Source organism: Bombina bombina, chromosome 1 (genome assembly GCF_027579735.1).
Source record: "Bombina bombina isolate aBomBom1 chromosome 1, aBomBom1.pri, whole genome shotgun sequence".
Lineage (NCBI taxonomy): Eukaryota > Metazoa > Chordata > Amphibia > Anura > Bombinatoridae > Bombina > Bombina bombina.
In genome coordinates this window covers 823,456,478-823,482,320 of record NC_069499.1, presented here as the reverse complement: position 1 = coordinate 823,482,320, position 25,843 = coordinate 823,456,478, and the positions used below count along the sequence as shown (strand labels likewise).

At 38.7% G+C, this 25,843-nt stretch overlaps 1 protein-coding gene across 1 annotated transcript in view; it reads left to right on the top strand.

Annotated features, from left to right (window-relative positions):
• LOC128646016 (zinc finger protein 615) overlaps positions 1-25,416 on the top strand; it is a 53,767-nt gene extending 28,351 nt beyond the window's left edge. Inside the window, exons 7-8 of the mRNA XM_053699408.1 lie at positions 3,659-3,763; positions 24,136-25,416. Of these exons, the coding sequence (XP_053555383.1) occupies positions 3,659-3,763; positions 24,136-25,166 (1,136 nt within the window). The 3' untranslated portion in view covers positions 25,167-25,416. The remainder of the gene's footprint in view (positions 1-3,658; positions 3,764-24,135) is intronic.
• The last annotated feature ends 427 nt before the right edge of the window (positions 25,417-25,843 follow it).

Sequence of the window (25,843 nt, the reverse complement as noted above, 5' to 3'; positions counted from 1 at the left end):
CTTTTGCTTCTTCAGGGGCTATTTTTGGGAGAAAGGTTCTTCAAGCAGTGGTGCCTTCTGTTTAGGTATCTGTCTTGTCCCTCCCGTTCATCCGTGTCCTGTAGCTTTGGTATTGTATCCCACAGGTAAAGGATGAATCCGTGGACTCGTCGTATCTTATAGAAGAAAAGGAAATTTATGCTTACCTGATAAATTGATTTCTTCTATGATACGACGAGTCCACGGCCCGCCCTGTCAATTTAAGACAGATTATATTTTTGATTTAAAACTTCAGTCACCTCTGCACCTTGTAGTTTCTCTATTTTCTTCCTATACCTTCGGTCGAATGACTGGGGGGTGGAGTCAAGGGAGGAGCTATATAAACAGCTCTGCTGTGGTGCTCTTTGCCACTTCCTGTTAGCAGGAGGATAATATCCCACAAGTAAAGGATGAATCGGTGGACTCGTCGTATCATAGAAGACATCAATTTATCAGGTAAGCATAAATTTCCTTTTATGCAGTAAATTATGATAAAAGGGACATACAGTTGTATGCAAAAGTTTAGGCACCCCTGACAATTTCCATGATTTTCATTTATAAATAATTGGGTGTTTGGATCTGCAATTTCATTTTAATCTATCAAATAACTGAAGGACAAAGTAATATGTCAGTAGTGAAATGAGGTTTATTGGATTAACAGAAAATGTGCAATCTGCATCAAAACGAAATTAGACAGGTGCATACATTTGGGCACCCTTGTCATTTTGTTGATATAAATACCTATAACTACATTCATTAGAACACACAATTGGTTTGGTGATCCCATTAAGCCTTGAACTTCATAGACAGGTGCATCCGATCATGAGAAAAGGTATTTAAGGTGGCCAATTGCAAGTTGTTGTTCTCTTTGACTCTCCTCTGAAGAGTGGCAACATGGAAGCCTCAAAACAACTCTCAAATGACCTGAAAACAAAGATTGTTCAACATTATGGTTTAGGGGAAGGCTACAAAAAGCTATCGCAGAGATTTAAGCTGTCAGTGTCCACTGTGAGGAACATAGTAAGTAAATTGAAGACCACAGGCACAGTTCTTGTTAAGGTCAGAAGTGGCAGGCCAAGTAAAATATCGGAGAGGCAAAGGCAAAGGATGGTGAGAATGGTCAAAAACAGCCCACAGACCACTTTCAAAGACCTACAACATCATCTTGCTGCAGATGATGTCACTGTGCACCGTTCAACAATTAAGCGCACTTTGCACAATGAGAAGCTGTATGGGAGAGTGATGCGGAAGAAGCCACAAACAGAGTCGCTTGAGGTATGCAAACGCACATTTGGACAAGCCAGCTTCATTTTGGAAGAAGGTGCTGTGGACTGATGAAACAAAGATTGAGTTATTTGGTCATAACAAGGGGCGTTATGCATGGCAGCAAAAGAGCACGGTGTTCCAAGACAAACACTTGCTACGCACAGTAAAATTTGGTGGATGTTCCATCATGCTGTGGGGCTGTGTGGCCAGTGCCGGTACTGTGAATCTTGAAAGTTGAGGGTCGCATGGATTCCACTCAATATCAGCAGATACTTGAGAATAATGTTGAGGAATCAGTCACAAAGTTGAAGTTACGCCGGTGCTGAATATTTCAACAAGACAACAACCCAAAACACTGCTCAAAATCTACTCAAGTACAATGTTCTGTAATGGCCATCCCAGTCCCCAGACCTAAATATCATTGAAAATCTGTGGGGTGATTTGAAGTGGGCTGTCCATGCTCGGCAGCCATCAAACCTAACTGAACTGGAAATGTTTTGCAAGGAGGAATGGTCCAAAATACCTTCATCCAGAATCCAGACACTCATTACTGGCTATAGGAAGCGTCTAGAGCCTGTTATTTCTGCTAAAGGAGGCTCTACTAAATATTGATGCAATATTTCTGTTGGGGTGCCCAAATTTATGCACCTATCTAATTTCACTTGGATGAATATTGCACATTTTCTGTTAATCTAATAAACCTCATTTCACTACTGAAATATTACTGTGTCCTTCAGGTATTTGATAGTTCAAAATGAAATTGCTGATCCAAACACCCAATTATTTATAAATGAAAATCATGGAAATTGTCAGGGGTGCCTAAACTTTTGCATACAACTGTAATACTCATATGCTAAATCACTTGAAAGTGATGCAACATAACTGTAAAAAGCTGACAGGAAAATATGACCTGAGCTTCTCTATATAAAAAGGGAAGACATTATTTTACCTCAAAATTTCTTTAGCTCACCCCAGAGTAAGTGCTCTATGAACAGAGCTGCTGTAAATCTGCAAGTTGGAAACAAACAAAAAACACGATAGCCAATCAGCTGAGGTCTTGCATTGTTCACACTAAACTTCCGTAAACTGAATAGGAAAATAACATGACTGTGCCTGCACATGCCAAATGCACACTCCTTAGTTTGTCCTGGGACTAGCATCCTGACTGGCAGCTTAAAGTCTCATTACAGTGTGGTGTGAATACTTAGGAAATTTTGAGGTAAATATCTTCCTTTTTTACATAAAGATGTTAAGGTGATATTTTCTAGTCAGCTTTTTATAGCTATGCTGCATCACTTTCAAGTGCTTCAACATTTGCGTATTATGTTCCTTTAAATCAAATCAATCTAACTAGTGATTTAAAGTGATGGTAAATTCCTAGCATTTGTGAAACGCTAGGATTGACCATTGGAACAAATAAATGGGACTTTCAGTCATGAAGTATAAAATACTTCATGCAGAAAGCTGTGTTTCAAGCGTTCGCTGCACTGAGCTGCTCAAAACCCTGTTTTGCTAAAAGGTGACGCTTCCACCTCTTAGCAAATAGCGGTGCGTTCCCCCAGGCGTCAAGCCGGATAGCCTGCCCGGCTATTGGCTAAGAGGTGAAAAAGTCACCTCTCAGCAAAACAAAAGATACCAAGAGAATAAAGAAAAAATTATAAATAGCTGTTTAAAATTGCATGCTCTATCTAAATCAAGGAAGAATTTGGGGTGTCATATCCCTTTAACAAAATAACATTGTAGCGAAAGAAATTTGATAATAGAAGTAAAATGGAAATCTTTTTTTTAAATTGTATGCTCTTTCTGAATCACAAAATAAATGTATGGGTTTTATATCCCTTTAAAGGGACAGTCTAGTCAAAATTAAACTTTTATGTTTCAGATAGGGAATCCAATTTTAAAGAACTTTCCAATTTACTTTTATCATCAAATTTGCTTTGGTCTTTTGGTATTCTTTGTGGAAAGCTAAACCTAGGTAGGCTCATGTGCTAATTTCTAAGTCATTGAACTGCCTCTTATCTCAGTGCATTTTGACAGTTAGACACTGCTAGTTCATGTGTGCCATATAGATAACATTGTGCTCACTCCCGTGGAGTTATTTAAGAGTCAGCACTGATTGGCTAAAATGAATGTCTGTCAAAAGAACTGAGATAAGGGGGCAGTCTGCAGAGGCTTAGATACAAGTTAATCACAGAGGTAAAACGTATATTAATATATCAGTGTTGGTTTTGCAAAACCATGGGATAGGTAATAAAGGGATTATCTATCTTTTTAAACAATCAACATTCTGGAGTAGACTGTCCCTTTAAGTGTAGCACAATTGCAACTGATTTTGTTTACTGTAGACTGATACATCTATCTGCTGTGTGTACAGGGGAAGATCATGAAATAATTGTATTAACAAATGAAGAAACAGGGCTGTGTGTAAAGCGTGAGGCTGGAGCTATGGAGCAGGACATCTGTGACAATATCTGCACAGGTAAACATATATACTACAGTGGGCAGTTGCTGGTTATTGACCAGGTGTACTCTGTGCACTGAGATAAAATATATTGAAATCATGTACAGTATATTTATTTGCTGACTGTTATCTGTTTATTTCTTTTTTAAATGTATTACATTTTTCAAAAATATGTAATATATTTTGCAAGCAGAACATAATTGTCAATATAAATTATGCATATATAAATATGACTTTAATGTCTCTTTAAGGTGTTGTATATTATATTGAGACTTAATCCTACCTTATCTATGTGTTTATACTATAATTTTATCTAAAAAAAATTACCTATGGGATCACATTTGCAAATTTCCTTTACCCCTGCATACAGGGCTTACTCTTTATTCCTGTCCTATGTATCATAGTCTTTGAGGTTTTTGTAACCGTTCAAGGAAATGTCAACATGACAAAGACTGAAATTGGGTACAGGTGTTATAACATATATTTATTTGTACGTGACATACATTCTATGTGCCCCTTAACATTCCTTCCTAACATTGTGGTTAGTGATAAACATTTTGATCTTTATTTCTTTTTCAAAATCAATACCTTTTAATCTAACTTAATTGCCTAATTATGATTCTACCTCTCTCTGCGAATCTTTAAAGGATAAGCTTCCTTTTCATCAGTTGTTAAGCATCTTGAAATAATTTCGGAATTTACATTACAAGAAAAAAAATCCTGCTAGGGCTCCATGTACTAAGCAGTCAGCGAGCTACCCGCAACAAATCTCGCGTCAAAACTCGCAAACTGATATGTACAAAGCCGTCAATTATGTTAAAACTCGCATCTTTAAAATTGCGAGCGTACTTATCTGCCAAACCTCGCTACCTCTCCATTTTTCACTGTAATTAGAGACATTTGACCACCAACTCGCCAAAAACGAATGTACTAAAAAATCTATTTGTCCGCTCGCGTCAATCTCCGCCCCCACCTCGTTATTTTTGCCTCGCCACCTTTTAGGTGGCGGGCAAGGTACAAAACAATAGGAAAGTCACTCTAGACGCCAGTCTAGACATATATAAAAGGCAGTAATATCAGCATTGTACTTATTTTTAAGAAATATATATTGGAGACAATGAGCTATCATAATTTAACAAACATTTTTGCGTCAATTATGTTGTACATTTACCTCTTAAATCACTGTCACAATCATCCGTTATGCCAGTGATGATCTCTGGTCCCAGACGCTGAACAAGCTTCTGCTCATAGTCGTTGATGTCTGCCACATATGCTGGTCCACCTCCGGTAGCACGTGCCAAATTTTTTTCTCTGGCCAATTTAGCTTTTGCGAAACGTTTAATGTCGTCGTAACGCTTCTTCAGCTGATCGACATCCTTTTGTCCCTGGACCCTAGGCACTAACAGCATCGCTGATCCTTTGCCAGATCTGCTTCCTCCTTGAAAAATTTGTCTGTTTGACACGACATCCAAACAAATAATCATAAGAGTCAATAATCATGTCAATCAAAACAACGTTTTGCTGATGAGAAAAGTGAGGATTCTTGGATTTTGAAGCGGTTTCAGATCCAGATGAAGCCATATCGAATTTGTAAATAAAGATCACAACAAATAACGCTCTGTAATCACTCTCCCAAAATTTTGGAACAATAATAAAGTTGTTTACAAAAGTTGTACTTTTATAGGAACAAAATTCTATTCCCGCGACTACTATGACGTTCGTGACACCTTGCATGTCACGTGTTAACAATTGGCCAGACAATTCAACTGAAAGTTAAGTACATCAGCTTAGTCGCGGCGAGCGAGGCGTCAAATTTATCAATATTCCGCCACTGCTCGCGGCGGGCTAGACGTGTCTATTTATTGTGGGATTATTAGTACATAGCAACAGCGGACACCATTTCGCCCGCGGCAAGTAATGGCGAGTTTAGCCGCGTCTACAATGACGGATGAATTGACGGCTTAGTACATGGAGCCCCTAGACTTACTTTTTATTCAAAAGCAAATTACAATAGATCTATGTAAACGGCCATGTCTAAACCTCGTCTAGGTGGGTAAAATTAATTAATTGAAAATGAATGTGTTTCTTTGCACATAATGACATCTCCGGGACTCCCTGTCTGGCAGATCACTGTACTCATTCATGGAAAGACATGCAGGATTTCCGCTTCAATGGCAAAATATGTTCCTTGGGGGAAGTGTGATCAGTTCTGAAATGGTAGAAGAAGGGGAAATAATTTATTAATACATGTATTAATATTAAAATATAACACTTTTTTAGATTTATTGAATTATCTTAGTAAATAAAATAAAAATATATGATACAGTCCTTTAAAGTTTTACAAAATGTCGGTTTTAACAGTATTCTGCAAAGTTTTATAATGTAACTATATAGTAAAGGTACTTAGCATAAAACCTCAAGCAGGTATCAATGAACATCAAGTAACGGAAAGCTTTTTCTCCATTTGACTAAAATGTTCAGCAAGAAGTTAAAACAAATTTTGTATCAAAGTTTTGTTTTCTGCTTAGCATTTCTTGCCACTTTTTCTAATTGGTAGAAATATCCCCGACACGTAACTTCCGGTTTTCATGCTGGAGGTCATGTGATCTGAGCGATATTTAAAAGCTGGCGTTTTTAGTCAGACTATCAGTCACCATCGATAAAGCTACGGCAAAACGCGTCAGACACACCATGGGGGTCGGAGGAATTTGTAACCAGTACACAGTACTTTTGGACAAGTTCCAGGTCTGTGAATTTTTATTCTACACTTTTAATAAAAGTTATGTTTTACTAGTAACGACTTGGTAACAAGGAAGTTTTTTCTTGGATGTCTCACAGCACTTTGCTGACACAGTGTATACTGCTACCTGAAATGAATTGCTTAACAGCCTATCTTTTGCATGTATCTGCCTTCCAATGGACTTTGATATTTGAAGTATACACATATTAGCAAAAATGCTTCTAATACAAGCTATCATTATTTCAGTAATTGAGTTTACTCCATCTGGGTGTGAGTAACATATGTATCTGTCTGTACCTATACACCAAGTTGATCAGTCTTCTGGGATTATCAGAGCCCTGCAACCTTTGGTAGATTTGACTTGATCCATATGAAATATGAGGTTTATCCCTGAGGTCATTGAGTTGAGATTGCTCTATAAATAATCTGAGGGATTTTTTCACATTTGTAGCCTTTCCTCTGGTAAGGAAGTTTGTCATATTTAATACTTTGGTGTGGTATAGAAAAAAGAATAGGTTGAATATCTTAAAGAAGCTGCCCGGTGAGCCTCTTAAGATTGGTAATTTTTTTAAATAAGAAATCTCTTTGGATTACTTTTTGTACAACACATTTAGCATTAACATCTTTTGGAATCCTCTTATCTAGCCACAATTGACCATATTCACATATACTGTCTTTAATAGGGTGCACATTACATTTTGTGTAAAGTATGTGACTTATTAAGGGATATGTAACCCACATCTTTTCTTTCTGATTTAGAGGGAGCATGCATTTTTAAACAATGATCCAATTTACTTCTATCATCTAATTTGTTCCTTTCTTTTGGTATACTTTGTTGAAAAGAAAACCTAGGTATGCATATGAACTGTTGATTGATGGCTACACAAACCTACCTTATCTTATTGACTCACCCATGTGCATTGCGGTTTCTTCGACAAAGGATACTAAGAGAATAAAGCAAATTAAAGGGATATGAAACTTACAATTCCATTTAAAGGGGAGGAGAGTCCACAGCTTCATTCATTACTGTTGGGAATTAAGAACCTGGCCACCAGGAGGAGGCAAAGACACCCCAGCCAAAGGCTTAAATACCTCCCCCACTTCCCTCATCCCCCAGTCATTCTTTGCCTTTTGTCAGAGGAGGACGGCAGAGAAGTGCACCGAAGATCGGAGTAGTCTCTTATGGAGGGTAGTACTCTTTGCATTGGACTGTAGTTTTAAGTAGTCCTGTCAGCCTCTCAGTGAGAGCCTGTGCGAAAGTTAGAGTCCGGAGATGCAGGGAGAGTCTTTCTGCAAAACCATCCCGATTCATATTAACAGCTCCACAAGCAATCAGCGTTGACGAGTTTCGCTGCCTGCTTTTTACACTCAAGTCCATGTCAGGAGCGAAGCTACTAACGTGTCACACTTGAAGGGCCGTGTTCCTTTTCCACTATGTAGATTCTGGTAAGATCGTTTCATTTATTATTACATAATGATAACACGGAAGACAAGGTCACAGTGTGACGCCTTTTATCTTTAAAGAATCAAGGGTTAATATTCCTGGAAAGGGGATTATTGAACAGGGGGGGTTTATATATGATATTGTTTATTGTGTCATTGCTACGTTTTGTGCGAGATGAGGCTCTGGCAATGTGTGGAACTTTCAGGTGACTTACGGTAGTATTGCGCAGCCCTTTTTTGGCACGTTTTCTCTTTAGGCAGGGGCAGTCCTGCCAGGCATTCCATGTGACCGGGTGTGGCCATCTCTCTTCCTCTGTTGATCAGCGGCGCAGGAGACGAAACGGTTTCTGTAGTCCGGGTCATAGGAGGTGGAGAGTGCCCGGCCATTGGAGGTATAAAGGTGCCTATTTATTAAGTTAATCTAGTCCGTAATAACAGCACAAGCTAGGGAGGACTCTGACTCTTTAACAAGGTCTCATTCCTGTGTTTATTGTGAGGAGGTTCTGGTAGAACAGCCTGCTCAACTATGTTCCACATGCCTTAATAAAGTTAGGACATCTAAAAATAAATGGATGTCTAGTACTACTGAGCCATCCACCTCTGAGGGTTCCCCATCCCGTGAGGTGCTTTCCCTGCATTCATCCCCAATTGCACATGCAGCGCCCCAGGGTCCAACCATTACTCCTATGGGAGAGATTCGTTGGCCGTCAGATTTTGCGGATCAACTGCAAACGGCGGTATCGAAAGTGATCCATGCTTTACCACGTTCTGCTAAGCGCAAGTGTAGGGCGTATCATGGCGGCCCAGCCCAGGGGTTGTCTACGCCTGTGGAAATATCAGAGGCATTATACGATGACGAGGCCCACTCCGTCTCTTCGGAGGAAGCCCCTTCTGGGTCGGAGTCCGTGTCATCTAAACCTCCGGCTGCGGAGGAGCCTGACTTTAGGTTTAGGATAGAGAATTTGCGCTTTTTGCTGAAGCAAGTGTTTGCTATTCTGGAGGTTCCGGAACCGAAGCTTCCGGAGGAACCTGCTTGATAAGGTATATGAGGACAGGGTGGTGCCTCAGGCCTTCCCGGTTCCTGTTAAGATGGCTAATATTATTAAGAATAAATGGGAATGATTAGGTTCTTCCTTTTCCCCTTCTTCTTCCTTTAAGAAACTGTTTCCCGTTCTGGACTCTCAGCTTGAGCTGTGGGGTACTGTCCCTAAGGTGGATGGTGCTATCTCCACGCTCGCAAAGCGGACAACTATTCCCTTTGAGGATAGTTTGTCGTTTAAAGAGCCCATGGATAAAAAGTTGGAACACATGTTAAGGAAGATGTTTCAACACACAGGGTTTGTTTTTCAGCTGGCAGCAGCCGCGGTTTCTGGAGCTGCGACATATTGATGTGAATCCCTGTGTGAAATGGTCGAGGGGCAGACTTCCATCGACGAAATACAGGATAAGCTTAAGGTGTTAAAGGTCGCCAATTCTTTCATCTGTGATGCCAATATGCAAATTATTCGCCTGAACGCTAAGGTTTTTCAGTTTTAGCTCGCAGGGCTCTGTGGCTAAAGTCTTGGTCTGCAGGTATGACCTCTAAGTCGAGGCTGTTGTCCCTGCCTTTTTAAGGAAAGATTCTGTTCGGGCCAGGATTTGATTCGATCATATCCACGGTTACGGGAGGCAAGGGAGCTTTCCTACTGCAGGATAAGAAGGCTAAGGCTAAAGGATCTACTTTTCGTCCCTTTCGTGTGGACAAGGCCAGCGCCAGCAGCCCGCCGCAAAAGCGGACTAGTCCAAGGGAACTTGGAAACCGGCTCATTCTTGGAACAAGTCTAAGCATAGCAAGTAGCCCTCCGAGACAAAATCGGCATGAAGGGGCGGCCCCCGACCGGTCCCCGGACCAAGTAGGGGGCAGATTATCTCACTTTTCAGAAGCCTGGTTACAGGACGTTTAGGACCCTTGGGTTCTGGAGGTTGTCGCCCAGGGTTACAGGATAGGGTTCAGATCCCATCCACCCAGGGGCAGATTCCTCCTGTCAAACCTGTTTTCAAGACCGGAAAAGAGAGGCCTTTCTAGAGTGTTGAAATCAAAAAAGGAAAGAGACCAGCACACCTGTTTGTGGGGCACGGAGTAAGATTTGCCAAATCTTGTTAATCCAAATAGTCATACATTCAAAGCGCTCCAGCCACCAGAAGAAATCTTTGTTTAAAAGACCTTTATTTTCATTAGTTGGGTCCAAAAGTTTACAGGAACAACGTTTGGAACCTACAATAGGCTCTTAGTCATGTACACTGATTGCATACAGGTTTGTACCTTTTATACCCTCACCTGGGTAATACAGAGTTCTAGATAACATTATAGTGACATCTGCTGGTAACATATTGGTATTGCATCTTTCAACTTCAATATTAACCCTTAATGTACCAAACTCTAAAAAGTTAAAAACATAAAGTAAAATCATTATAAAAAAAATATATATTTTTAAAAGAAACCAGAATATAACACAACAGATATATGTAATTTTACAAAAAGAGATTCCAATCAAAGTCTTTATTAAGACTCTTAGGTATCATAGTGTCCAATTTATTTATCCAATACATCACCCTTATTTTTAGAAGGTGTTCCCTGTCACCTCCTCTCCTAGGGACAACCACTTGTTCGATAACTTGAAACCGAAGCTGACTGATGTTATGTCCCCTGGAGAGGAAACAGGCCCTTCTTTATTTTTGCGTCTAATGTTTGACTTATGTTCCGTAAATCTATCTCTGGCCTCTTTACAGGTCTCGCCAATGTAAATAAAACCACACGGACATTTGATTAGATAGATAACAAATGTTGATCTACAAGTAAGATACTCTCTAATCTTAAATTTGTTACCATTGGTCGGATGGAAGAAAAATTCCCCTCTAATCATAGATCTACAGTGGCTACAATTCAGGCATGGGTAACAACCAGTTTTGGTACTCCCTATGGTTTTTTGTATATTTGTATATTAATCAGATTGTGAGAAAGTATTGGCATATAATTAGGGACTGTAATCCACAAATAGAAGCTTTTAAAAATATGCCCATGACAGCATTTAAGAGAAATAAAAATCTCAATTGGTCCATTCAGATATTGGAAGTAATAAGAAAACTATACAAGAAACCATAGGGAGTACCAAAACTGGTTGTTACCCATACCTGAATTATAGCCACTGTGGATCAATGATTTGTTATCAACCTTTGTTATCTATCTAATCAAATGTCTGTGTGGTTTCATTTACATTGGCGAGACCTGTAGAGAGATATATTAGGAATATATAAACAGCGCTTGGACTTAAAACACTTTGGCGTCTCTCTATCGACCCCCTTCCTGGTCAACGAGAATAATTAGATAAAAAGTATTTTGAGAGTGGCGCTAATAAAAGCTAAAAACTGCTAAAACCTAAGAGACAGAGTAAAAATTATTAAGAAATGATTAAGATAAATAACATATAAATTGAGGATAATATCAATTCTGTAAATATAAAAAGGAAGGCTATAACTTGAGGACAATATCAATACCGCAGATGAAAAAAGCTAGGGCTATAAATTAGAACTTAAAAGTCGCTGTCTAACTAAATTTATAAATGATACGATATAATAAAAAAATACTCCCTATTATGGGTAGGATACAAATATTCTCAATAATCTGAAAACCTTGGATGGACTATGGGTAGCGATAATATTGGTGTTTCCCGATCTAAAATATGAATGGAATAAAAAACTAAAAATTGATTAAAATTGCTTTATATTTACTATTAACATACAAAATGAATTGATAAAATCATTTTACACATAAAATTGCAAATGATATAAAAAATGATATAAATTGATTTAAGTGACGTGTGAGAGAGCCCAGGTAAGTCTCTTAATTTAGTCTTTTTTTAATTAAATACCCAAATATGCAATTAAGAGTTCCCAAATGGATAAATGGGTTACAGTCTGTGTAACAAAATAGCAATCTTGCAATGTTGCTGATAAAACAACTCCTAACGGCAATATTGTTTCAATCAGTTGTTTCGATTTTGTAACAGAAATGTTCTTAGAGAGTCTCCTTTTTATTTTGCAGCCAATAGTAGATTAAACTTAGTTTGTGCTGAGAAATACTTTACGATTACCCTTTGGATAATTGAGGATACAATGTAACCAACTGCACCTTTGGAGTACATCTGACCCCCGAGACCTGTAGAGAGGCCAGAGATAGACTTACGGAACATAAGTTAAACAGATGCAAAAATAAAGAAGCGCCTGTTTCCTCTCACTTCCTCTCCAGGGGACATAACATCAGCCAGCTTCGGGTTCAAGTTATCGAACAAGTGGCTGTCCCTAGGAGAGGAGGTGACAGAGAGGAGGTGACAACTTCTAAAAATAAGGGAGATGTATTGGATAAATAAATTGGACACTATGATACCGAAGGGTCTTAATAAAGATTTTGATTGGAATCTCTTTTTGTAAAATGACATATATCTGTTGTGTTATATTCTGGTTTCTTTTAAAAATATTTATTTTGTATATAATGGTTTTACTTTATCTATGTTTTTAACTTTTTAGAGTTTGGTACATTAAGGGTTAATATTGAAGTTGAAAGATGCAATACTAATATGTTTCCAGCAGATGTCACTATAATGTTACCTAGAACTCTGTATTATCCAGGTGAGGGTATAAAAGGTACAAACCTGTATGCAATCAGTGTACATGACTAAGAGCCTATTGTAGGTTTGAAACGTTGTTCCTGTAAACTTTTGGGCCCAACTAATGAAAATAAAGGTCTTTTAAACAAAGATTTCTTCTGGTGGCTGGAGTGCTTTGGATGTATGACTTTCTAGAGTGTTGTCAGGGATCTCTCCCCTCTCGGCGTTATTGTACCAGTACCCCAAGCAGAAAGGGGTCTAGGGTACTATTCAAATATTTTTGTGGTTCCAAAGAAGGAGGGCATGATCCGCTCGATTCTGGACATAAAGTGTTTAAACAAGTTTCTGAGTGTTACATCGTTCAAAATGGAAACGATCAGATTTATTCTGCACCTAGTTCAAGAGGGACAGTTCATTACAACTATAGACTAGAATGACGCTTACCTTCATGTGCCAATTCACAGGGACCACTTCAATTTCCTAAGATTTGCGTTTCTGGACCAACACTTCCAGTTTGTGGCCCTCCCCTTTGGTCTGGTAACGGCCCAGAGAGTCTTCACAAAGGTTCTGGGGCGCTACTTGCAGTGGCCAGAGCCAGAGGCTATCCTATGTGGACGACATCCTAGTCCAGGCGCGGTCGCTCAGTTTTGCAGAGGATCATTCGAGGGTTCCTTTCCTAGCAACAGGGTGGAGTTCCTGGGCACGATAATAGACTCTGTCCATAAAGATATTTCTCACAGACCATTGACGCAGAAAAATTGCGTTCTCTTGTCTTGCCCTTCAGTCCTCCTCAAGCCCCTTGGTGGCTCAGTGTATGGAGGTGTATGGAGGTGATCGGACTCATGGTTTCCAGCATAGACGTGATTCCATTTGCCAGGTTCCATCTCAGACCTCTTCAATTGTGCATGTTGAGACAGTGGAACGACGATCATTCAGATCTATCACAGCAGATATCCATGGATGCTCGGACTCGGATCTCCCTCTCTTGGTGGATCCGTCCGGAGCAACTGTACATGGGGACATCCTTCTGGAGACCGTCCTGGGAGATTGTGACCACGGATGCAAGTCTGGCAGGATGGGGAGCTGTTTGGGGTGCCAGGATGGCACAAGAAAAATGGACACGGGAGGAGTCTCCTTCTGATAAATATTCTGGAACTCCGAGCAATCTACAATGCTCTGAAGGCATGGCCTCCTCTGGGGTCGTTCAGCTTCATCAGATTCCAGACCGACAACATTATTTCGGTGGCTTATATCAACCATCAGAGGGTAACGAGGAGTTCCCTAGCCATGAGGGAGGTGTCTCGGATCTTGGAGTGGGCGGAGTCGTACAGCTGCTCGCTCTCAGCGATTCACATTCCAGGTGTGGACAACTGGGAAGCAGATTTTCTCAGCAGGCAATCCTTCCATCTGGGGGAATGATCTCTCCACCCCGAAGTGTTTGCGGAGATTTGTCTCAGGTGGGGATCGCCGTAGATAGATCTCATGGCGTCCAGACTCAATTGCAAGCTACCCCAATACGGGTCGAGGTCCAGGGATCCCTAGACAGAGCTGATAACATGCCTTGGCGGTGCCTTGGGGGTTCAGCCTAGCTTACATTTTTCCACCGTTAATATAAAAAAATAGGAAAAGGAAATGGGAGAGTATAGAGGGGATATTAAGCACTCTTACACCTATCGCTTGTAATAAGCTGTAAAATCACAGCATGAAATATCTGCTAGCGAATAATAAATGTATATACTGGTATTAAAACCTATAATCTTTATTAAGGAATTTATTAAAAAATTAATGACTAAGGTGATAAACATCACCTATCATTACCCACACAGATATATTACCTAAAGGTACACCAAAATTACTGCACTGCTGTTATCATGTCACCCCCCTGTATTCCTGGCCGATATCAGGAACCGTCGGCTTCAGATGTCAGTGGTAGCATGAGGCAACAGTTAATGCAGCAAAATAATTATAAGTGGTATAAGTTGAGTAATAAAAGTAGTTTAAAAACAAGTTGAACTACACAAACATGTTTCAGCTGTTGCACAGCCTTTCTCAATGTGATTCAGCAAGTGACCTGACAAACCTGATTCTCTGCCAGGTGCTGCCTTTTAAACCCCTAGGTAAGGAGATGCTAAACCCTTATATAAAGGATCAATCGCTTGTGGAGATTGTAGTGTATGCCCACATATGATAAAAAAGAAGTTTATATTTGACAGATTCCATAAAAAATGGATAATCAACAGTCATATTAACTGCAAAAGCACCAATGTTATATTCTGTGTATCGTGCAAATGTAATTTAATTTACGTAGGAATGACGACCAGATGCCTCAGCACAAGAATGATAGAGCACATGAGCAATATTAGATCTGCCAGTAAGACTCTAGAGAGAGGCAAGAAATTAACCAGTGTAGCGAGACACTTCCTACAACACCATAATGGCAACACTAAGTCTTTCAAATGCTGGGGATTAGAGACTGCTAAACCTGGGATTAGAGGAGGGAACATCGAACAAATATTACTCCAAAAAGAAGCCAGATGGATTTTTAAATTAAACTCTGTGATGCCCCACGGCATGAATGAAAATAATAATTTCTGGGTTTATTTGTAAACTACTAATCTAAGATATTTATTACATAGTGGACTTATACCTGAACATATTACTATATATGTGGGCAAATATTCATTTCCATATGCGAGTAATATGGGTGAATTATACACAGGGGACCCACTATGATATAAACATTACTACATTGGTGGATGAATAGCTAAGCCCATCTGACATTAATATGGGATTGTATATATTAATCCAGAATGATAGTTGTTTTCCACTGTATATTGTATCAATGCATCATCTTATTATTATTTTTTAATCCGTAATTGAGAATATGCAATTAGGATAACTCTGGGAAGAGAAATTTATGATGATATACATATCATGATTTAGTAGATAGTAAACCCTTAATATAGGATATGCACCCCAAATTGACTTTCCATTATGCCATGAAAAGTGTACAATGCTTAGAATTGACAAGATTAAAAAAGTCCCTATCTGAGCGTGTTAAACACATAATAAATTTGACTGTAAGAGCCACTTCATGCAGCTATAATAATGTAGAGTGAATTGAGTAAGGTAACTTGTACATCTCACATACATTTCATATCACTTTCGCTCATGAAGCTATAAATTCATATGGTGCATACTTCCTATATATTTATAATTATTATTTATTCAAATATTCATGCGTATCCCCAGGATGATTAAAATTATACAGATCTGACTATATCACATAATCAACACACTGACCCAATTTGGAAAGATATGAAGCCCTCTATGATTTCAATAACTGACAAATACATAGGTAAGGATAATATATCCATAATGTATTCATTGGTATTAGTAGCTGAAATGGTATATTCTATACTAACAGCAGTTTTTCAGATGCCATGGAATATATGTCAACAAATAGTAAAGGTTATGATTACATAGGAGTACATATCATTGAATGAAGACTTAAAATAATAGTCCGTTTTGTGTTTTTTTTTTTTTGTTTGTTTTTTTTGTTTTTTTCAGAGGTGTGTACTGAATAGTAATTTATGAGAGGAATAGACTGTGACGATTTTCATCCAATTAGGAGAATGCTACCAACCACAACTAATACTCAGATAAACTGAGGACACTGATAGGTTATCCTAGAGGCGTGCACTACAGCCTTCAGCTGATTGGTTTAGCATCTCCTTACCTAGGGGTTTAAAAGGCAGCACCTGGCAGAGAATCAGGTTTGTGAAAAAGTGTTGGGAAATAGTGCGCTGGTTTAAATAAAGTATCAAACCCCTTACAGTGTTTTAGATCCTTCAATCTAAAGAATAGTTAGCCGTGAAAAAAGATTTTGTAAGGGCGCTAATAGCTGAAGATACTTGTGTGAAAATATTTACAATTTGTGATAAATATCCGTGATAAATGTCTAGTAGTTAGGTGTTAAAAATAAATCACTAGTAGTTAGGTGTTAAAAATAAATCAAGAAAGCTTCTAACAAGGTAGGGTAATTTATTTTAAAACAATAGTTTTTAAAATTTAAAATTTAGAGACGTCTCTAGCACAATTTGGTTACACATAAAAGTAGTACTCATTAGTACTTCATGAGAAATATTAGTTGCTGCTTATTAGTATTTTTTATCGGTCACAAGAAATCTATTAGTATGTGACTGAGCAATTACTAAAAATCTCTCATGAATTATTCAGAGTTCATAAAATTGACATCTGTTTAAAACAACATCTGTTTAAAACAACAATTTGAAATAACACATAACAGCTTGATAAACTTTTAGTGTGTAAGGTGGAGCTTGAAATAGGGCTGTGCATAAAAGGAGAATTTTATAAAGTTATGTCTCTATACCGGATTAAGTCAATCCTTTGGCTGTATTTTTTTCACAGCGTACATTCAGAGATAATTTTCATGTCCATATGTATGAACCAAAAGGATGTCCAGTAATCGTATACTGATGTTAGCCTTAAAATGACAGCTTGTAACTCCCAAACAAATTTGTACCTTATCGTGTGCGTGAGCAACAACAGGGTATCCTGTGCGTCCTGTGGCTCAGTTCTTCTGGCAGTATCCTCGTGTTGTTAGCGTCTGACGTCACACCCGATGTATGGGGGCTCGACTTGCGCCTGCCAATCACTGCTTAGCTGATCGTTAGTGTACAATGTTTCTTCTTGTATCCAATACTTTGTACTTAAGTACCGGTCAATGGAGATTTATATAGTGGAGATGAATTCACCTGCCCTTAGTGCTATTTGCACGCAGGTTCCGATAACACTTGTCGTTGGTATCCTACAGTAAAGATCAACCCGGGTTGGTTCAATCGGCTCAAAGAATCGTGGAGTCTGGTATACAGTCTTTTGCTTCTACGCGTTTCACTCCCTCCAGGAGCTTTATCAAGAATGATTTAGACTGTTTAACTCCTCTCTTTAATAGGTGTATCCTGTTTTCCATTGGTTCATCGTGAACTCATAGTTAAGGTGGTATAGTTTGTTTTAGTGCACCAGCCTCTTAATACATTGCCCCATTAGATTAACATCAAGCTTAGCATAAATATAACCAAACATATTTGGATATTAAAAATTGACCAAACATAAAAAGATGAGAAAAATAAAAATATTAAAAAATACTAATAAGTGTAGGAGTGCGGAAATTACATTAGTTTGGGAGTGAATTTAGTCAAGAAGAAATGGTGAGATATCGAGTTCTGAATTTAGGCCTTTGGGGAATAGCGTATCATATTTAAAGATATACTCTGCTTCTTTTAGAAGCAATTTTTTCTGAATATCCCCACCTCTCCAGTGTTTTTCTACTTTGTATATGCCCCAGTATGACAAATCTTTAGTATTACCCTTATGTATAGTTTTAAAGTGTTTATAGAGATGTGTATCATCTGTTTCGTTCTCTATATTATTAAGATGTTCCCTGATTCTATCTCTCAGAGTTCTCTTAGTTTCTCCAAAATAGAAAAGATTGTAAGTGCATTTTAGGACATAAATGATACCTTTATGTGAGCATCTTATAAGTTCTTTAATTAATATGATATTATCAGGACCTCCTATCTGTATTTTATTGGATTTATTACTGTGTCTACATGATTTACATGAGTAACATGGAAAAAAACCTGTTAGCTTCTGTCCATGAAGATCTTTTTGTATTAGTTTTTTGTTTTTGGATTTTCCTAATGCACTGGGTGCAAGGGCTGATTTTAGGTTACTTGCTTTTTTAAATACAAAGCTGGGATTATCTGTTATTTTTTCTCCCAGGATATTATCCTCCTTAATGAGGTGCCAGTGCCTTTTTATAATTTTTTTTCACCATATTATGGTCAGTGTGGTAATCAGTAATAAAAGGAATTTTTATTATGTTTTCGTCTGTATTTGTTTTTTCTTTGTATACTAGTAGTGATTCCCTATTAGTATTTTTTTCCCTTTCTAATGCTTTTTTGGTATGTGTTGTATTGTAACCTCTTGAGTTGAATCTTTCAATTAGTGTTCCTGCCTGGTCCTCAAAATCTGTCATCCTAGAACAGTTTTTTCGTACTCTTAGACACTGCCCTATTGGTATATTGTCCTTCCAGGCATCCAGATGACAACTTTTGGCATGCAGATAGTTGTTACAGTCAACTTTTTTTAAATGTGTTTTAGTCTCTATTTTATTACCCAGTACCATAATTTTCTCAATGTAATTGACTCTTTACTTTGGTTATGTGTGAAATGTAGACCAAAATTATTTTGGTTTATTTTTTCAAACATTGTAATTAGATCAGTTTCTGGCCCTTTCCAAATTATTATAAGGTCATCAATATATCTTTTATAGAGTACAAGGTTTGCACCATAGCCACCGGATCCGAAGAAACTTTCTTCCCAAATCAAATCCCGAATCAGGTTTGTCAGTTCACTTGCTGAATCACTTTGAGAAAGGCTGTGCAACAGCTGAAACATGTTTGTGTAGTTCAACTTGTTTTTAAACTACTTTTATTACTCAACTTATACCACTTAGAATTATTTTTGCTGCATTAACTGTTGCCTCATGCTACCCCTAACACCTGAAGCCGACGGTTCCTTATATCGGCCAGGAATACAGGGGGGTGACATGATAGCAGCAGTGCAGTAATTGTGGTGCACCTTTAGGTAATATATCTGTGTGGGTAATGATAGGTGATGTTTATCACCTTAGTCATTAATTTTTTAATAAATTCCTTATTAAAGATTATAGGTTTTAATACCAGTATATACATTTATTATTCGCTAGCAGATATTTCATGCTGTAATTTTACAGCTTATTACAAGCGATAGGTGTAAGAGTGCTTAATATCCCCTCTATACTCTCCCATTTCCTTTTCCTATTTTTTGATATTAATTTAAAGGGGCAGCACCGAGGCTATACACATTACCTCCTCTATCCTATCTTTACTCATTGATACTGTGCCTATATTTGACTTTAAAAATAATTTTTCCACCGTTACCACTTCTACCTCGTGTAGTGGCACGCATCAAACAGGAGCGAGCTTCAGCCATTCTGATTGCTCCATCGTGTCCGCGGAGGACGTGGTTTGCGGATCTGGTGGAGATGTCATCCTCTCCACCGTGGAGGTTACCCTGTCGCAGGGATCTGCTGGAACAGGGTCCTTTTCAACATCAAAATCTCGATTCTCTTAGGCTGACTGTGTGGAGATTGAACGCCTAGTCTTGGCCAAGAGAGGCTTTTCTGAAAGTGTGATAGATACGCTAATTCAGGCAAGGAAGCCGGTCACTCGTTGCATCTACCATAAGGTGTGGAGGACTTACTTGTCCTGGTGAGAGAAGCATGGATATCCTTGGCATAAGGTGAAGGTATCCAGGACTCTGTCCTTTCTCCAGGAGGGTTTGGAGAAGGGTCTTGCCGCCAGTTCCTTAAAGGGACAGATTTCGGCATTATCATTCTTGTTGCATAGGAGACTCACTGAGCTCCCTGACATTCAATCTTTTGTTCAGGCTCTGTTTAGAATCAGGCCTGTCTTTAGATAGTCTGCTCCCCCGTGGAGCTTAAACTTGGTCGTATTGCAGAGGGTTCAGTTTGAGCCTATGCATTCCATTGACATTAAGATTCTGTCCTGGAAGGTTCTCTTCCTGTTGGCCATTGCATCGGCACACAGAGTATCTGAACTGGCTGCCTTGCAATGTGAGCTTTCTTATCTGGTTTTTCATGCGGATAAGGCTGTGCTTCACACTGGTTTGGGATTTCTTCCCAAGGTGATGTCTAACCATAACATCAATCAGGAAATAGTTGTTCCTTCCTTGTGTCCCAATCCTTCTTTTTCTAAGGAGAGGTTACTTCATAACCTGAATGTGGTTTGTGCCTTAAAGTTCTATCTTCAGGCTACAAAAGATTTCCGACAGTCTGCATCTCTTTTTGTGGTGTATTCAAGGAAGCGCAAGGGGCAGAAAGCCTCTTCTACTACTTTGTCCTTTTGGTTGAGGAGCTTGATTCGCTTGGCCTATGAGACAGCGGGACATAAGCCTCCTTAGAGGATCACGACTCATTCAACTAGATCTGTGGCTTTGTCTTGGGCCTTCAAGAATGAGGCCTCTATGGAGCAAATTTGTAAGGCCTTCTACCTGGTCCTCCTTACACACTTTTACAAAGTTTTACAAATTTGACGTTTTTGCTTCTGCGGAAGCTGTTTTTGGCAGAAAGATTTTGCAGACTGTGGTGCCCTCAGATTAGGGTCCGCCTTTTGCGCTCCCGGTTTCATTCAGTGTCTAGAGCTTGGGTATATGTTACCAACAGTAATGAATGAAGCCGTGGACTCTCCTCCCCTTTTAGATGGAAAACATAAATTATGCTTACCTGATAATTTAATTTCCTTTGAGGGAAGGAGAGTCCACGGCTCCCGCCCGTATCTCCGATGGGTGGATCTAAATTTAATTAATCTTCTGGCACCATTTATACCCTAATATTTCTCCTACTGTTCCTTGTTCCCTTGGCAGAATGACTGGGGATGAGGGAAGTGAGGGAGGTATTTACAAAAAAGCTCCAGTTGAGCTTAAATGATAAGACTAATTGACTAAAAGGTGACCAATTTAATGCAATCAATCATATCCATGAATTCTGTTTCTAGCCAGAAATGTATCCAAACTATTTTTAAATGTATCTAGGGTATTCATTGCCTCCTTTGGTAATGAGTTCCACAATTTTATTGCTTACAGTGAAAAAACGTTGCAGGAGATTAATTCTCCTTTCCTCCAACCTTAAATTGTGACCTCTTATCACAAACAATTTTCTTGGAATAGACAGAGCTTCTGCCATCTCTCTATATGGGCCTTGAATATATTTATATAAAGTAATCATGTCACCTCTCAAGCACCTTTTTTCTAGAGAAAACAGACCCATTTTGGCTAGCCTCTCCTCAAAGCTTAAATTCTCCATTCCCCTTATTAGCTTTGTGGCCCTTCTCTGAACTTTTTCTAGTTCTGCAATGTGTTTTTTTGAGATCAGTCCCCAGAACTGCATTCCATACTCAAGGTGAGGCCTTACCAGGGATTTATATAGTGACAGAATTATGCTTTTCGTCCCTTGAATCAATGCCTCTTTTAATACATGTTAGTATCTTATTATCCTTTGAAGCCGCTGCCCTGCATTGTGATCCCATCTTTAACTTGTTATCTATTACTTCTCCCAAATCCCTTTTCCTCCTCTGTTTGGCTAAGTCTTGTACCATTTAAATAATACATTGCCTGCTTATTTTTACTTCGAAAATGTAGAACCTTGCATTTCCCCGTATTAAATCTCATTTTCCATTTACCTGCCCATACTTTTTTGCAGATCCCTTTGTAAGGAAAGTTCATCCTGCTCTGACCTAATTACCTTACTTAACTTAGTATCATCTGCAAAAATAGAGATGTCGCTATTTAATCCTTGCTCCAAGTCATTTATAAAAATATTAAAAAGAACAGGGCCCAGTACTGATCCCTGGGGGACTCCACTGATTACCTTTGTCCAATCTGAGTATGATCCATTCACTACTACTCGTTCCTCCCTATCTTTTATCCAGTTATTTATCCATGAGCTAACATTTTAATCTATTCCTTGTCCCTTAATTTTGTGCATTAATCTCTCATGTGGCACTGTATCAAACGCCTTTGCAAAAGGCGGTACTTTGCTCATAGTACCGCTCGGCCTGACGTATATATACATTGGAGCTGCAGGAAGCTCCAGCAGTCTCCGCTGTTAAGTTAAAGCCAAGAGCTGGAGTTCCTGAGCTCATGACATCTGCCTGCATTAGGAACCGGAGCTTGATCGGTGCTTCAGTTCCATATGAAGACAGATGCCAGATCGTAACAGACGGTGATACTGTGTGTGTCACAGTCTGTAATAATCATCTGCATTGCCGGCGGGAGGTATGGGAGGGAATCTGGGAGGTGGGTGGGCTGTCCAGGAGTGGAGGGGGAGGGAGTGAGATGGCCCTACACTACAGAAAATACAAATAAAGGGAGAGGGAGGGATAAGAATCTATGCTACAGAAAAAAGAGGGGGGTGGGGGGTCCCTAACCAACGATCGATGGAGGGGGGGACCAGTACACTAGTTTTATAGGTACCTACAACTGCCAGACACTAGTTAGAGGTGGGAGGGTTAGAGAGCTGTTTGGGAGGGATCAGGGAGGTTGGAGCATTAATTAAAAAAAGAAAATTGCCTTAAATCTTAATATTGGCAGACTGTCTGCCAGTACCTAAAATGGTGGTGACCAGTGGGGGTGAGGGAGGGAAGTAAACTGTTTTGGCGGCATCAGGGGTGGAAGGTGTCAGGTGGGATGGGTAATTTCTACACTAAAGCTAAAATTAACCTTACTAGGTACCTGATTAACTCCTTCACTGTTGGGAATCATAGAACTATGATGCGCAGCTGCAATTAGCGGCCTTCTTATAATAAAAAAACAATGGCAAAGACATGTATGTCTGCTATTTCTGAACAAAGGGGATCCCAGAGAAGCTTTACCAATAATTTCTGCAATGATTGCACAAGTGGTATGTAAATAATTTCAGTGAGAAACCCAAAGTTTGTGAAAAAGTTACAATTTATATGATCGCATTTGGCAGTGAAATGGTGGCATGAAATATACCGTAATGGGCCTATATCAATACCTTGGGTTGTCTACTTAAAAAAAAATATACAGTTTTGATAGGTAAAAAAAAAACAAGGCTCTATTTCTGTTTAGATGGAGTGATAGCAAAAATGCTAAACATTCTCCAGTATTTTGGACAAGTTTTTCTCTGAAAGTCCCAGAAGTGAAGGGGTTAAAGGGGCAGTAAACCTAAACAATAATGTTATATAATTCTGCACATAGTGCAGAACTATATAACATTAATTTAGTGCCAACTTTATACTTCAAAGTATTTGAAAGATTTTTAGTGCTAAAGTAGAAATTTGTAGAACGCTTCTCCTGGCTCTACTGAGCAGGTCTGGTCTTTTCAGAAGCGCATCGCGGCACTCTGTCTAGTAACAGCCGGCCCGAACGTGCCATTAAACTCACTGTAGCTGGCTCCTGCCCTGGTCTGGTAGCGGGAGCGAGCTACATTGAGTTTAATGGTGTGATCAGGCCGGCTGTGACTAGGCAGCGTGCCGCGATGCGCTTCTGAAAAGACCAGACCCGCTCAGTAGAGCCAGGAGCAGCGTTCTACAAATTTCTACTTTGGCATTAAAAGTCTTTCAAATACTTTGAAGTATAAATTTGGCACTAAATTAATGTTATATAATTCTACAAAGTTGGCACTAAATTAATGTTATATAATTCTGCACTATGTGCAGAATTATATAACATTGTTTAGGTTTACTGCCCCTTTAAGCATTATTAATTATTTAGATATACCAATTTCCAAAAGCAATTGCTCTCTCTGTCTGCAGCACTAATCTATTTGTAATTATTTATTTGAATGATTGTTTTATTTGCAAGCAGTTTCATCTCAATTTAATAATCTATCTATTGCTACTTGTTTGATTTATATTTTAAAATACTATTATCTTTCAATTCATGATTCTAAACAGGTGAATATAAGAAGGATGTTATTGAAGAAACCAACATGGCAGTCTGTCAGTCAAAGAACGATGTAACTGAAGATTCCAACACAACAATCTGTCAGTCAATGACAACAGAGAAAAATAATAGCAGTTATACTATTCAGCAAGTTAAAGAAGAGCTTTTGGATATAGACTCACTTGGCAAATCGTTACATGAGAGAGAAAATGTTGCATTTGTTTCAGATTTCTATCAATATGAGCAGAACCTTTGCAGTTTGACTCAGAGCATTTTGAAAAATGCTAAAGATACACCTTGTACTACAGTAGCTGTTAATGTGGACAAATCAGCAAACTGTGCAAAATTTAATAATGATACACCTTATGCTACTGGGGCAGTTAATTTGAACAGATCAACAAGCTGTGCAAAATTTAGCAGCGTCATAGAATCAAATTCAGCAGCGATGCCATTTACCTGTTATATATGTAGGGAAGGCTTCTTTTCCAGATTGCAGCTTGTTGAACATTTTAACACTCATGCAGAAAACAACTTGTATGTTTGCAACAAATGTGGAAAAGGTTTTGATCGAAAGCGTAGTTTAGATAAACATGAAAAAACACATACAGGTGCAAAGCCCTTTGTGTGTCAGCAGTGTGGAAAAGGTTTTACTGCAAGATCAAGTTTGTTTTTACATCACAGATCCCATACAGGAGAGAGGCCCTTTGTTTGTCAGATATGTGGGAAAAGCTTTTCTCGAAAGTTTACTTTAAATGAACACTACAGAACCCATACAGGAGAGAAGCCCTATGTGTGTCAGCAATGCGGAATAGGCTTCGCTTCAAAATCAAGTTTGATTTCACATGTCAGAACCCATTCAGCAGAGAAGCCCTTTGTTTGTCAGGAATGTGGAAAAGGTTTTTCTCAAAAAGCTTATCTAAATTCACACTACAAAACGCATACAGAACAGAGGGCGTATGTTTGCCAGGAATGTGGAAAAGGTTTCTCTCAAAGAGCATATTTGATTGCACACTACAGAACCCATAAAAAAGATGAACCTTAGCTGAGGATTTACCTATGACATCTCTTCTGGAACTGATTGATTGACCTAAGTGTAAATGTGCTGAACTGTGGTTCACCTGCCTTATGTATTCATTGTTATATGTTTGGAAAAGTTCTGAATAAAGATTAATAAAGAATTAAAAAAAAAAAAAAAAAAAAGAGAAAGATGAACCTTAAAAAAACATCTTGTAAATTGTGCAGTGTTACAATAAATTAACACACAGGCTACGTGTGAAAGATTTCCAAATAGATCATCTCTTGGTTTGTTGTAACTTTTTTTTTAAAGGCCAAACTCCCCACACAGCTTGCTTTATTTAGAAGGACCAATGCAGACTTATTAAGGAAGTAGAAAAAGCTTGCCACTTCCATTTTGTTAGCATAACCTATATTGTTTTGTTGTGTCTTATCAACTTTCCCCTGCTCGGACCAATAAGGGACAACTATGTAGAATGGTTAGGCGTGTGAAGGCTGCAGTGTGCACTTCTAATTCTCATTGGAAAACTTACAGTTTTAGAGTTAAATTGTAGAGAAAGGAGGCAAAATAAATAATGAAAGACTACTGCATTTTTTTATTACAATCTCAAAGTGTTCCATGACCCTTTTATGCTCTCAGGAGAAGGGTTTACTGAAAGAAAATTTTTGTTTACACACCACAAAATTCCTACTTAAAGGACCATT